The sequence below is a fragment of the Dysidea avara genome, chromosome 13 (assembly GCF_963678975.1).
Source record: "Dysidea avara chromosome 13, odDysAvar1.4, whole genome shotgun sequence".
Taxonomy (NCBI): Eukaryota; Metazoa; Porifera; class Demospongiae; order Dictyoceratida; family Dysideidae; genus Dysidea; species Dysidea avara.
Window position 1 is genome coordinate 15,320,377 of NC_089284.1, and position 14,644 is coordinate 15,335,020.

General features: G+C 37.2%; 1 protein-coding gene across 1 annotated transcript; it reads left to right on the plus strand.

Annotated features, from left to right (window-relative positions):
* Window positions 1-567: 567 nt before the first annotated feature.
* On the plus strand, window positions 568-14,055 carry LOC136242157 (uncharacterized). Its single transcript, XM_066033576.1, has 4 exons — window positions 568-1,240; window positions 6,973-7,129; window positions 10,940-11,082; window positions 13,701-14,055. The coding sequence occupies exons 1-4, from the start codon at window positions 809-811 to the stop codon at window positions 13,905-13,907; spliced, it is 939 nt and encodes a 312-aa protein (XP_065889648.1). The 5' UTR covers window positions 568-808; the 3' UTR covers window positions 13,908-14,055.
* The last annotated feature ends 589 nt before the right edge of the window (window positions 14,056-14,644 follow it).

Consider the following 14,644-nt stretch of genomic DNA (forward strand, 5'->3'; position numbering starts at 1 on the left):
TTACACACACATCCTGGTCCAAATCACGTTTGCCTGGTGGCTACGGGCATGGTTTCACATGCGGCTTATAATAGAGATTTGGCTGATCTTGGAGTTTTGACATTTAGCCTGATTCAAGGCTAGCAGTCAGACACATCCTTGAATTGTGCAACAGATAAAATCAGCTCACTATTGAATACGGCATTAGTCCACTGCACCAGCTGTTAATATATAAATAACTCCATGCATACACTTCAGTGATGTTTGCAGAAAATACCCTCCTTGCGGTCTGCCAAAATATTTGCTCCTCACACACTGCACAAAATTCTTCAAGTTTTAATTCAGCTGGCTCTTTCCTGTTACCAGTATCTTCCTGCTTGCTTTATTTATACACTGACTTATGACTTGAAAGACCGGCCCAGACTGTTTTGTAAAGTCTAAATAAGAAAAACAGCTCACATAAAGTTCCCTTCCGTATGGATGAACATCACTGATACAGCTCATCCCACAATAATACTTCGTTACTAATGACAACCAACAAAAACCCACAATTGATCCGTTAATTCTTTTATCTTATGTTTAACCACCCACTGGAGATGCCACTGCTAACTTATAAGGGAAGTTTCAGCAATGGTAAGTTGCAAGCTTCAGTTTGAGAAAGCGTTCCGTTCCGTGGTTTAGTCCATCATTCCGTTCCGTTCCGTTCCGTTCCGTAGAATAGTCCCCACCAGGAATTGATATTGTGGGTGTGTCTGTTGATCGAAATTGGGTGTGTCTGTTGATCGAACTGAATTGTAGCTACTGAGCGTCCGGCTTCATCTCGTGCTTTATGGCCAGCAATCCTGACTTTTTCAGACGATGGCTACATAGTGAAGAAGCCCGAGAGGGTTTGGAGGAAATATACAGTTACATGAATGGCTACGTACAACGTGAGCAAGGAGGCTTTGTTAGCGATCCCCAGAATGGCACAGATGAATCCGATGTTTGTCAGAGCACAGATGAATCCTCGGACGAGTCCTCGGATCAAACTGATACAGCAGCCCTCGCAGCAGCCATTAGGCCTGTCAAGTTGATTCCTACAGAACTTCCTGCAGCCATTGTTAATTTACCCGTGACTTTGTCTGTGGGTGTACCCTGCAAATCTTACGGTCCATGCAAGTGTGAAGATTCTTATACAATTATTCAACACAGGAACCTTACTATCATGATATATGGGGGAATACCAGTTGGAACTAATTTGACTTCATTGTGCATATATGAAGTAAGTCCTCAGCCCAGCTGTATCTGTGGGCATATATAAGCTAGCTAAATCCTATCTAGCCAAGACAAAATTCACCTGAATTGTTGTTATTAAAGTTTTTACCATTAACCTACCATCACAGCCATTTCTTGGCCGCCACCTTGGATTTCATATCTTTTTTCACCATGGCCTTTTTGGGGCCGCACCTTTTTTTACAGCTTAGCTGTTTTTGATTAGATTTCTCTTCTTTTTGTGTTTGTATACCCCAAAGCCGGCCATAGGCCGGCTTTGGGGATTTTCTTTTCTTTACCACAGGAAGAAAAGATGAAGCAGATGTTAAATACTTTAAATATTTCTGATTTTATCAGTAAATGTACAAATTATATATATATATATCTATAATACATATTATATTTATTACAGAACTCTGGTTTCTTCGCAGCTGAACTCTCTACAAGGTAACTTCTTCTAGCTGATGTCTCAACAGGGTCACTTGTTTGTAGTTGAACTCTCTACATGATGGTTTCTTTGTAGCTGAACTCTCTACAAAGTAACTTCTTCTAGTTGATGTCTCTACAGGGTCAGCTGAACTCTCTACATGGTGGCAACTGAACTCTCTACAGGGTGGCTTCTTCTAGCTGATATTTCTACAGGATTTGTTTGTACTGTAGCTGAACTCTCTACATGATGGTTTCTTTGCAGCTGAACTCTCTACAAGGTAACTTCTTCTAGCTGATGTCTCTACAGGGTCACTTGTTTGTAGTTGAGCTCTCTACATGATCGTTTCTTTGTAGCTGAACTCTCTACAATTAAAGTAACTTCTTCTAGCTGATGTCTCTACAGGGTCACTAGTTTGTAGCTGAACTCTCTACATGGTGGTTTCTTTGTAACTGAACTCTCTACAAGGTGACTTCTTCTAGCTGATCTTTCTACAAGGTGATTTGTTTATAGTTGAACTCTCTACATGATGGTTTCTTTGCAGCTGAACTCTCTACAAGGTAACTTCTTTAGCTGATCTCTGTACAGGGTGAATTGTTTGTAGCTGAGCTCTCTACAAGTGACCTCTTCTAGCTGATCTCTCTACAGAGTGATTTGTTTGTAGCTGAACTCTCTACATGGTGGTTTCTTTGCAACTGAACTCTCTACAAGGTGACTTCTTCTAGCTGATCTTTCTACAGGGTGATTTGTTTGTAGCTGAACTCTCTACAAAGAACTTCTTTAAACTGATCTCTGTACAGGGTGAATTGTTTGTAGCTGAACTCTCTACAAGGTAACTTCTTCTAGCTGATCTCTATACAGAATGACTTGTTTGTAGCCGAACTCTCTACATGATGGTTTATTTGTAGCTGAATTCTCTAAAAGGTAACTTCTTCTAGCTGATCTTTCTACAGGGCGATTTGTTTGTAGCTGAATTCTCCACAAGGTAATTTGGTTGCAGCTGAACTCTCTACATGGTGATTTCTTGTAGCTGAGCTCTCTACAAGGTGACTTCTTCTAGTTGAGCTCTCTACAAGGTGACTTCTTCTAGTTGAACTCTCTACAGAGTGATCTTTTCGTAGCTGAAACTCTCTACAGGGTGAATTGTTTGTAGCTGATCTCTCTACATGATAGTTTCTTTGTAGTTGAACTCTCTACAAGGTAACTCCTTCTAGCTGATCTTTCTACAGAGCAATTTGTTTGCAACTGATTTCTCTACAGGATGTTTTGTTTGCAGCTGAACTCTCTACATGGTGGTTTCTTTGTAGCTGAACTCTCTACAAGGTGACTTCTTCTAGCCGAACTCTCTACAGGATGATCTTTTTGTAGATGATCTCTCTACAGAGTGATTTGTTTGCAGCTGACCTATCTACATGATGGTTTCTTTGTAGCTGAGCGCTCTACAAGGTAACTTCTTCTAGCTGATCTCTCTACAGGGTGAACTGTTTGCAGCCGAACTCTCTGCAGGGTGATTTAAATGCTCTACAGGGTGATTTCTTTGCAGCTGAACTCTCTACGTGATGGTTTATTTGTAACTTAACTCTCTACAAGGTGACTTCTTCTAGCTGATCTCTCTACAGGGTGATTTGTTTCTAGGTGAACTCTCTACAGGGTGACTTGCCTGTAGCTGAATTGTCTATCAGATTAACTGGTTGTAGCTGAATTCCCTACAGAATAACTTGCAATGTAATATAATTCTTTGATGGAGTAAGTTATAAACGTAGCCGAATGCTCTATTAGGGTGGCTGTTCTATTAGAGTATCTCGATCTTGCATTTGCAACACGTAGTTGGCTTTCGAATCATGACTCAGTGGTTTGTAATCCCATTCTTCTGTACTACTGCAAGGACTTTCTATGATGATTATTTCAGCTACACACCGATTTTCAGCTCATTGCTTTAAGCGGTTTGCCTGGTAGGCGTGAAAACTAATAGTTTTTTATTCATAAAAATCGATTGCGTAATTGTGACACAGGTTGGGTTTTGTGTCATATCTCCATGGTCTTTATCTCGATTCTCTTCAAACCACAAAAAGGCACTCCTACGATGGTTACTCCATCTACATAGCAATTTTCAACTCATTTCTTCAAGGGGTTTACCCTGTGGGCGTGACAGACCTTCGATCTTATTTTACGCGAATAATCGATCATACCCCGGTGAATGTCCATCGGATTCCTACCAAAGTTGGTATTGAGATCCGCCTTAATGAGCCCTTCAAGTGTGCCAACTTTCAGCCCGATTGGAGCACGCATTTGTGTTTTATGGCGGATTTTGCGAAGTGTGCGAAATGAAGAAGTAGAAGAAGAAAAAAACGAAGAAATTAAAACGAAATTTTGTTCGCTCGTATCTCGGAAATGGCTGGACCGATTTTCTTCAAATGTGGTATGTAGACTCCCATAACTGGCTGGCACGTCTGTAGCAACTTTGGTTCCAATCGGATAAGGGATCACAGAGCTACATAGGTGTGAAAATTGCGTTTTCTTTCTTCCTGTTAATATACTCAAGATGTGGCGCGCCGGCTTCTTGGGCCTGATCTAGCTCTAGTACATGCAACATGCAGTCAGTCAGTCAGTGGTCCAACGTATGTTGAAATCTCCCCAATCTGGTTGATGGTATGAAATCAGGGGCGGATCCAGGATTTTGCTGGGGGGGGGGGCTCACAGGTAGAAGTTCCTCCAAAGTGAAATGCGAAACATGAGCCCTCTAGGGGGTCTGGGGGCATGCCCCCCAGGAAATTTTGAAAATTTAACGTTCTGAGATTGAATTTGGTGACAATTTTGACTGAAATTTGTTGATAGTTCAAACACTTAGCTACTGAGTTAAAAACCAGAATTAGTGTAAAGGCCTAGGCTGTTCCCTAAGGGAAATTTTGAAAAATTAATATTCTGAGATTAAATTTGGTGACAATTTTGACTGAAATTTGTTGATAGTTCAAACACTTAGCTACTGAGTTAAAAACCAGAATTAATGTAAAGGCCTAGGCTGCTCCCTAAGAAAATTTACATTCTGAAATTGGACTGAAGTTTGTTGATAGTTCAAATGCTGGAAGATACTGAGTTTTAAAAAAACCATGCAGAATTAGTTCAAACTGCTCTCTAATGAAATTTTGAAAACTTACAGTAACATTGTGAGATAATTTTGACTAAAATTTGTAAATGCTTATGAAATTTCATTGCTGGAAGCATGAATGCTACTGAGCTGTAGTAGCTATAAAGTCTATAAGGAATTTTGAAAAATTGACTATGAGAATGATTTTGGTGCTCATTTTGGCTGAAATTAAGTTGAAATTTTTAGAATTAGCATAAGGTCCCCTGCACAAGCATCACAAAAATTTAAGCATATAGTTAATCCTGGCATTTGGTGTGCAGCTGCATCTCCAGAGAATTTCTATAGTCACTAGGGAGTGGATAGAGTCATTTACTCAGTTTAGAACAGGTGTTTTAGTTGTTTAAAACAACAAACAGTGTTTTATAATTATGTTACTCTTGACTGTTTTTATTAGAGTAAATGACTGTTCTATTAGAGTATCTCGTTCTAAACGTAGAGGGTGCTCTATCCCACATAGTTCCCTTTCAATATGGGTAACAATTCGCTACAGACACATTTATTATATTACACATAGTTGTACAAACTGCATTAAAGATGTTTGAATTATGTCTAAGGTGCCTAGCTATGTTCAATGAGCAACACTATAAAAAATTCTGAGGGGGGACACTGGCCCCCTGGATCCGCCCCTGGAAATTCTTCATAGATTTAGTTTGAAAACATGTTATACCATACATTATATTTTAAATCACCAAATCACATGAAACGAGAACTAGCTGACTTTGAAATCACTAAGTTATGACCTTTATTCATAGCCAGAATTTTTAGTGACAGTATAGGGTACACTTTCTTGTTAGCATCATACATGCAAGCATGTACATTTATGTGGACTCTCTATTAGCTAGCTATACAGCTTGTATATAAATCTTGGTAGTTAAGTTGTGAAAATAGTTACTGTTTTCCGAAGCTTATTGCCATGATCAACATACAGGTACATGCTATTCCAACTTCTTTCTAATTGTTAGTCACTACACTACAATAAAATCCATATTTGTGTATATGTGATGAGCTCTAAATGTGATATGCATAAAATGTACTAGGTGGGGTATATGATGTGTAGGAGATGATAGTTCACATTTGCTATTTAATGAGGCAAATGTGAACTATATATCATCTCCTACACACCACATATGTCACTGGAGTGCACACTATGTACAACACATTTAGAGCATATCACATACACACAATACACTTTTTATTGTAGTGCTAGTGACTTATCTCACCACTCATGATTTGTTTTTTGTATGTGCATTGGAATACATAAGTACAGTAAAATCTTGCATGGCGTGGCCCTTGGTTCCTGGGTCCGTTGATCTTGCATATTAGTCAGTCAAAAATTGAGCTATGATACATCATTCCTTTCATCCAATACCACCAAGTCATTATGATGAATATTTTGAGGTCAATGGAACTTTATTGTACAAAGATTTTGATATGTACCCTGCACTCATTTTATCCTTCCCACGGGTCCCTCTATAATGAGACAGTAGTACGTAATAATTGATGCCAATTATGAACCCTTGTAGATACGAGAAAGCACTGTTAAGTATTGGAGGCGTATCCAGAGTTTGGAAAGGGGAGGATGCACTGCAAAAAAAAAAAAAAAAAAAAAGGTCACAGCAAATTACTGTCCTTTACCAAATGTATATACTATAAAGTATATAAAGATCCTTATTCATAGCTTCATAGTTAAGCTACAGTGCTACACTGCCTCATGAACACTGTGACTGCTTTATTAGAGTTATTGACTGCTCTATTAGAGTATCTTGATCTTGTATGCAATTTTTTTTGAAAGGGATGAAGGAGGGGGGCACATGCAGGGCTGATGAATGCATGATGAATTGCAGGTTGTGTGGCTAATATATAGGTGCTGCCTGGAATGCATACTGTTTGGGGTTCTATAGTCACAATTCAATGATCTGGTTGAATTAAATGGAGTTTTAATAACAAGATGCTGAGAAGGCTGTAGGATAGTAATTAATTATCAATGATAGTTTTTGCAAGAAATATATGAGATTCATGGCCTTTGCAATTAAGCACTGTTATCATAAGCATTATATATACTGCTATACAATTGAATTAACTCTATAACATCAGGCCAGAGGTTTTGATATCATGGATAAGAACAGCTTTTGTTCCTGTCAATTCAAATTCTTCCTTATATTTTTAATAGTGCTTGAGTCTACCAGATGATGATGATCATATCTTCAGTCGTTGTTATGTCATGATGAAAAAGCTTTCAAAGGAGAAGACAGTGCAGTTTGCCTTAAGACGTACTAAGAAGCCTATTCACTTCAAGTCCATGAAAAAGAAGTCAAACAAGAAAAAGAGTAAGTCTCACAAACTGTGGTTAATTGATGTATGGCTCAAGCCATGAAGTGGGCAATTGTTTAGTACTGTATACCATTTGTAACATGCAAGTATGATCTTAAATGCCTGCCATGCGTAAAGGACAAACCAAGTTGAAAACTGATTTGTTTATAGTCTGTTCATCACAGCTTAAATAAACCATTTTTGTGGTTGCAAGTAAATCAAAGTAACAACCAAGTTGTTATAGCGACAAAAGCCAAATAAAATCTTGACCAAGATGCTCTAATAAGACAGTTACTAATAGGCCACACAAACTTAATTATTGGTTTGTCATCCTCCAACATTCAAATGCACCTATATTATCTAATGCGCGCATTAGCCCTCCCATTATAAACTCTTGATATCAGCAATTACTTTATCATGATATTTATTTTAGAAAGCTGAATTAGTTATAGTTATATCCCGGTACGAGGGTGATATCATTGTCATTACACAAGTCCGAGGCGGAGCCGAGGACGAGTGTAATAACAATGATATCATCCGAGTATACGGGATATAACTATTTTATATCCCAGTGCGCGGGAGTGTGCAGAAGTTTACGGATAGTAAATTAAGTTCATATCAAAACATATGTATGGGATTTGTCAAATCAAGCATTTTCAGGTGGTCAACATTAAAAGTTTTCAAACACTGGGTTAAACCTTTAAAAATTAAGAATTATGCATTAAATAAATCTAAAATCTGTTTAATATCCTTTTTGAAACCTCAACTTGGTAAAACAGGCTGATCATAAAATCTCATCATTCCTTGTCATTTGTTGTCCAATACAAAATACATGTATTTTACACTACACGCAAAAACACTAATTTACAACCTTTAACTCACAAAATTTCTACAGCACACCATACAATAAAAGAAAGCCCTTGAATTTCTCTATCCAATTCCGACCGTACAAATGGGAAAATGTTGCCATAGCGACAGTTATTTACTGCTGATGATGACATAATACACACTCCATACATTAACCTATTGGAAAATTTAATTATCTCGCTGGGAAAATCCCAATTTACAAGTTGTTATCCTAAACCAAATTCGCTAAATTTGGTATCATTCTACGCAGCGAAGGATGCTTAATAAGACTCCGACCGTACAAATTGTTAAACAGGTTAGGTTATAGAAATATGTTTAAAAACACGTGTTTTTACGGGCATTCTGAACACGTAAATTTTTCGGTACAAGGCTCCTTTCTAGCTTCCCCTTCGTTACTACACAAAAACTTACACATGAATCGAATCGCCTTTCATCAAGGAATTTGATAAACCAAACTTCGTGTCCGTCAACCAAAGTACGCGGAAGTTATGGCGCCTTGTTTAGAGGACGGTGTTATTTTATACGAAACGGGCGTAACCCATTCGGAAATCCGGAATATCTTACACAAGTTTTTTTTTTTTTTTTTTCATGTATGTTTTTTTTTAATATAAATTAATGACATAAGATAAAACAGTACATAATAAACAAAAACAAATTATCTTACATATGGGCCTCAGCGACCTGCACGGCAATCGGTGCCTCAGCAATGGGACAGCGCAAACTGGACCTGGCACCACGAATGCACATAATTGTAGACCTCAACAAAGAGAAGCTCAATTTACATCTCAGCCATCCCATCACTATTCCATAGGAAAGACTGTGCTTTGCACTCAAAGTTTTGATATGTCCGGTTTGAGTTCCTGTCACTGTGCTCAAGATTTCATCCGAATTGTGTGGACATTCTACTTCATAGCTACAAGAGAGACCTTACATACTGCCTACAAACTGTAGCGAAGGGCGGTGTTATGAAGCAGCGGTTCCAGATACGATTCTCCTTCGCGGTCAGAAGTTGGTATGGTACATGGTGTTGCGTGGAGTGCAAGAGAAAAATAAAGACCAACAAGTGGCTACCATAGTCCGAGATAGAACGATGAAGCTAGAGGAAGTTAGTTCTTCACCATAGTGACCGTTGGGAGTGATTGCTGGAGCGAAAATCGTCACGGACTATTCTTGACATTTGTTAAACTATCGTATTGGTAACTTGTAGCATAGATAGTTACACGCCTCTACTATCTATGCTTGTAGTGTTATTGTGTAAAGGATTAACAGTTTTCTTGTAAGTTTTTAAGTGCTGTATTGGTGTGTTTTGTATCAATATTTCCTTATTTGGATCTTTGTTCCATTGGTAAACAATGCCATTCCGCGCGGTTATTATGATGTCACGAAAGAGGCTGTGTGGCTCCGCAACAGGGTGCTAAGTTAGTTATCACCCAAATATATCGTACGGTAGCAGCGCCGCTCTGTCTAGCTGTATGGTAGTCATAACCCAGCGCGGCGCTTTGATACTCCCACGCACTGGGATGTAATATGGCTTACATAACCTAAATGAAAATTAATGTCCTTGCATGGACTGTTCTACTTAGTTACTAACTTTAGAAGGTGCTGGATGGTTGCATTCAGCTACCAGCAGCTTAAAAAAAATCCTTGATGCAGTAATAAAAGGGTGGGGATGAGAAACTAATAATGTTTATGTGGCCCAATAGAACATTCAAGAAGACAATCATAAAAATCATAAATAGCATAAGCATAAATAAAAACAACAATATACCAAATTATTATTTTCTTGCATATATCCCAAAGTGGTTCCAGATTTGGTAGTTAGTTATATATATAAGCCACTGACAGATTTTAACTTCAAATTACTAGATTCATGTTTTCATGGATGGCTAGTATGAACAATTTCCAATACATGCTTAGTTCTCTTTAAGTTCTAAATGTCAATTATATTTATGGTCAGGTTTAGTAGTGATTCAAATACATATCCAAGTTCTCCTATTGAAATAATTGCATTCTAGGTAGTCTTAAATCTTTAATGCCCATTATAATAGAGTAATTGAGCAAAGATCTTCTGTATGCACCTTTCAATTATACAAACACCATGCATCCCCCTAATTAGTGTTTGGATATAATAGAGGTTCTATTATAGAAATTTAAGCAAAGTAAATGCATACCCTGATGCCAGCCCATGCATGACTGGCTTCAGGGTTTGCTTTGCAAATACAAAAAGAAGTGCATTACACCTGTGCCAAACAGCCAAGGTGTGAATAGTTGTGAAATTAAAGGTGGTAACCAGAATATATGACTGCTATCATGTTATTGTCTAAATGATCACACCCCTCATTAACATCATTGCAGGCCACCACTTTTAGCCTCAATATTTTATACCTTACCATTTTAGGCTACACCCATTTTCAGCTTGCCTATTGCTACAGGTATGATTTTTTTTTGCAGTTACAGAGATTTACAGAGATGTAGCTTAACATCATGGATGCTTTTCTTGTCTTTGTGTTACTTCTACACATACATATAGGTGTTGATTCATGTTAGTGGCTTTATGCACACCTACATGCAGTAAAAATGAAACAGAAACTGCCTACAATTTTTTCACTACCCATCTTAAGAGTTGAAGTGAGGAGATGCATTCTTCACACAATGTTGTCAAAATCTACAGCTCTGTAAAGACCTTTTGCTTGTCAGTAATTAGTTATTTTGGGGTATGCAATCGATGATATAATATATATGTCCAATGCCATCTTTAATATGATATGTATGTATGGTTTATACTAATGATAACTAGCTATGTTCCAAAGCAAGCATGAGAAAAAGTTAGGGATTTTTCAAAATTTTCCATACACTTGTTTTTATAATAAGATTTTCATATATGCTATTATACAGAGCTACATATAGGGCTTTATGTCTTCATGCAGTTACAGGTTTTCAAATATATTTTTTTGTTGCAGTTTTGTTTGAGACAGTTGGAAAGAGAAAGAATAACAAGGTTTATCTTTATAATTCATACACAAACAGTTATTTGAAAATTGAAGAAAATGATGGCTCATACACTGTATGGATAGCTCCAGCTGGAAAAGATAAGAAGAAAATGGTGAGTACGTGTGTGTATTTATATACAATGGATGGCATAAATTAATGCTGTATTTACTCAAATCGTGCCACAGTCATATCAAAAGCTAAAAGGTTAAAATAGTACCGCACTGCAGTATTTTTCAAGGGTTGGTTACTATTGTACTTGTTACTGCATGCCTATACTGTAACATTGTACACTACTTGGTTTGTGGTAACATGGCTCCATGCAGTGCAGCTGGCTGTCACAAGAATTACTCATAATTTCTGTAGTGACTACTGAGAGGCCCTTCTGAGAGGCCCAAAAAACAATTAATTTTATCGCTTCACTACACAAAATTGCCTTGACAGATTAATCCCAGACCACCACCAGTGTGTAAGGCAGGCTTTGGTATATTCAACACTACGGTGTTTATTGGAATATACGGTATGGTTACACAACCACATAATTTTAAAAAAAGGTCAAAATGTATTGAGCCTATTGAGGCTTGGAGTATTTTCATGGAAGAATGTACTCCAGCGCTTACATCATCAGTAGTTAGTCTGATTGCATACTTTAGGCCCAAAAATGAAATCACGCAACTTGCTGGATTGATTGCAGAGGTGCTTTTTCATTTGTAATGCTGTGTAACAGACAGAACAAAGCTGAAAAGAAAGCAAAATGGCAGGTTAATTAACAAACAAACTAATATAAGGAATTTTAATTTATATTAGAGTATAATAGGAATAAAAGGCAAAGAACAAGAGAGATCATCTACACTTGCACCTATACTAGTGGAGATTTAATTGTTGTATGCAGGATTTAAATGTCCACTAATATAGCTGCAAGTTTAGATTGTAACGTACTACTGTTAACCAGGAGTATTATTATTATTATGTTCATTACAATGGAAAAAAATTACAAAATGTAAAACATTCATTTTCAATTACATGACCACACTCAACTAAAGATTGAAATACTCTAATAGAGCAGTCAAATGCTCTAATATAACAGTCAGTTATTCTCGTACTTTGGTACTGTATGCATAAGTTTCAATTTCTTGGAGGTGTATCATTAGCTTTTGCATAGTTTGCATGCAAGGTGCATTTCAGACACATACACCTCATCAAACTCAAACAGGTCTCCAATTTTCTTTAAGTAAAACCCCACTAAAAATCAAGCCTGGAAGTTCATGCTTCGTTCTCATGTGAAACTACTTTGGCACATGTGCTTACAAAATTGAGTTAGCAGTCCTACTTTAGTCTATACCTATGACTGATGTAGGGGTCCACTAGTATATCTTCAGATGTAGGCAACCTCCCTTGTTTCACCATGACAACCAAACTTAAGATTCCTGTTTACTTTTTTGTGACATAATTATGGCTGGCTCACTGCATCAAAAGAAAAAAATGGCACTAGAATTAATGTTCTCATCTGAATGTGCTCGGTTACTGAAAGGTGAAGAGTGGCCATTATGCTTCATTTTCAGCTATGTTCAGGCCATTACAATGGCGGATCCAGGATGGCACATTTAGGGCAAATGCCCCCCGAGCCAGCATTACTTCTGATTAAAATACTAAACTTTATGTCAGGCCAAGATCAGTTTATAAAATTCATGAAAATATGCACATTTTATTACTGAAAATAAAAGTCAAGCTAACTGTGAAATAGTCACCCAGAACCTTCCGTACTAAGCACCTCTAAAAATATTATCATGTTGCTGTTGTCTAAGACATTCAGAACCTTAAAACAGCTTTTAAGACTTCACAACCATCTGAAATGGCAAAAATCAATAGTGAGACACTACGCTAAGAGGTGATTATTTGCTGCTTCAAAAATGCAGCAACTAACAAGAGAATCTGGCTCTCCACAACCACCTACAACTTAGCCTGTTTGTGCCCCTCCCCTTGCCAGCTCCCGGATCCGCCCCAGTGTTACAAATGAAGAACACTATGAGAAATGCCTCTGCAATCTACCCGGTCCTTATGGATAATGCAGATGATTCCATCACACTACCATGATTTTGCACCTTTCACTGTCAGCAAAACTAAATGGGACACAAAGGAGGACAAAGGTAAGTCCATGATGCATGCATTGTATGTACTGGGTATGCCAAAAGGCACATGTCTAGCTGAAGTAACATATCTAGCAATGGAGACCCTAACTTTAGCTTGAGTTGAGTTATGCTTGTCTGAATACTTTTAGTACATAAGTCAGTCAGTAGAAAATTCCACTGAATAAAAAAAAAAATTAGCAACTAATTGGAAGCATTTAAGTTGTACTGAAGGCATTTTTGGGCTTGCTTATACCTAACCAACACTGCAAGGCACCATAAACATATTATGAGGCTGGCGATATTTTTGTGAGAAGGTGTAAACCTATGTGATCCCTAATATGCAGCACTACCGTACTTAATAATATTATACAGCTGTAGATATAAGTACTACAAAGTACAATATTGACAGGGAAAAATCATGAGAAACCAGATGCATATTATAGTAAAGAGGTACAGCCATTACAGTGCAGTGCATGGCTATTATAATATTCAACAAAAGTATAGTTTTCAGTTTCTTAAGCTAGATTTTTTTATCTGTTGTATACATGGCGTTTACAGCAAGGAGATGAGTACAAGGCACAGCATTTTCTTTTTCTACCTACAGTTTGATGATAAGTTGTCAACTTTTATTACAAAAGGTTCTACTGTTTTTCATCTCAGTGAATGTATAGAGTATGCTCTCAAATATGGCAAAACTGACAAGTTCGTGATTGTGGAGAAATATTCGAAGGAAGATCCGGAGGATTTTCATTTCATTTTTCGCCATCCTGGTTATGGACTGGAATTATGCACTGATCCTGCTGACATATAATCTATATTCTTGCATAGCTAATTATAACTGTTTGTGATTAAAGCTGCAAATGCACTTTTATAGCTGAGTACATCCTATATGCAATTCTTGTACTGTAATTTGTTTTTTTCATTCATGAAAAGTAAAAGTTTCTTCATGTATAAATTAAGCATATCAAATGATCCAATATGATAAGCCGTATAGAAATTACTGGTATGTGTACTTTATTCAATAGCTAGATGATATATTTTGGCCAGCAGAGCCATAGCTACACCTTTTTGTGCTATTTTATTTGTATTTTATTTGAATTCTTTGTAAATTACCTATAAGTATATATATATATATATACATTCTATGTTTAATGTTTGCTTTAGTATGGTGACTGGATTAAGCATGGTGCTTAAGAAAAATGGTTATATTTTGTTATTACAATACCTAAGGTTTGTAATGCTTAATAAACGGAACAAAATTGTGTTTTCATGGCAGAAATGAAGTGTGTATGCATACATGCAAATGCTATCGCTGCTTATTGTATTCAATGGAGAGTATTGGGTAACTCTAGTACAGATTGTATGTAGAAGCATGTATTAAGGGAAGTAAGCTAGTATAGTATAGGAGTGCATGCCAGATGAGAGGTCTTATAATAGGTGTAGTTGGGATTAGACTGGGGATAAAGTAAAAATCACAAAGCTAGAATAAATATTTGTGCACCAACTCAAGGCACATCAGAACTTCTGGAATGGCAACATACTATATGC

Bases quoted from the DNA above. Each gene is read 5' to 3' on its own strand.
- LOC136242157 (XM_066033576.1), top strand. From the start codon at position 809: ATGGCCAGCAATCCTGACTTTTTCAGACGATGGCTACATAGTGAAGAA. The intron at 1,241-6,972 runs GTAAGTCCTCAG...TATTTTTAATAG, and splicing joins CTTCATTGTGCATATATGAA to TGCTTGAGTCTACCAGATGA. The intron at 11,083-13,700 runs GTGAGTACGTGT...TTCTACCTACAG, and splicing joins GAAAAGATAAGAAGAAAATG to TTTGATGATAAGTTGTCAAC.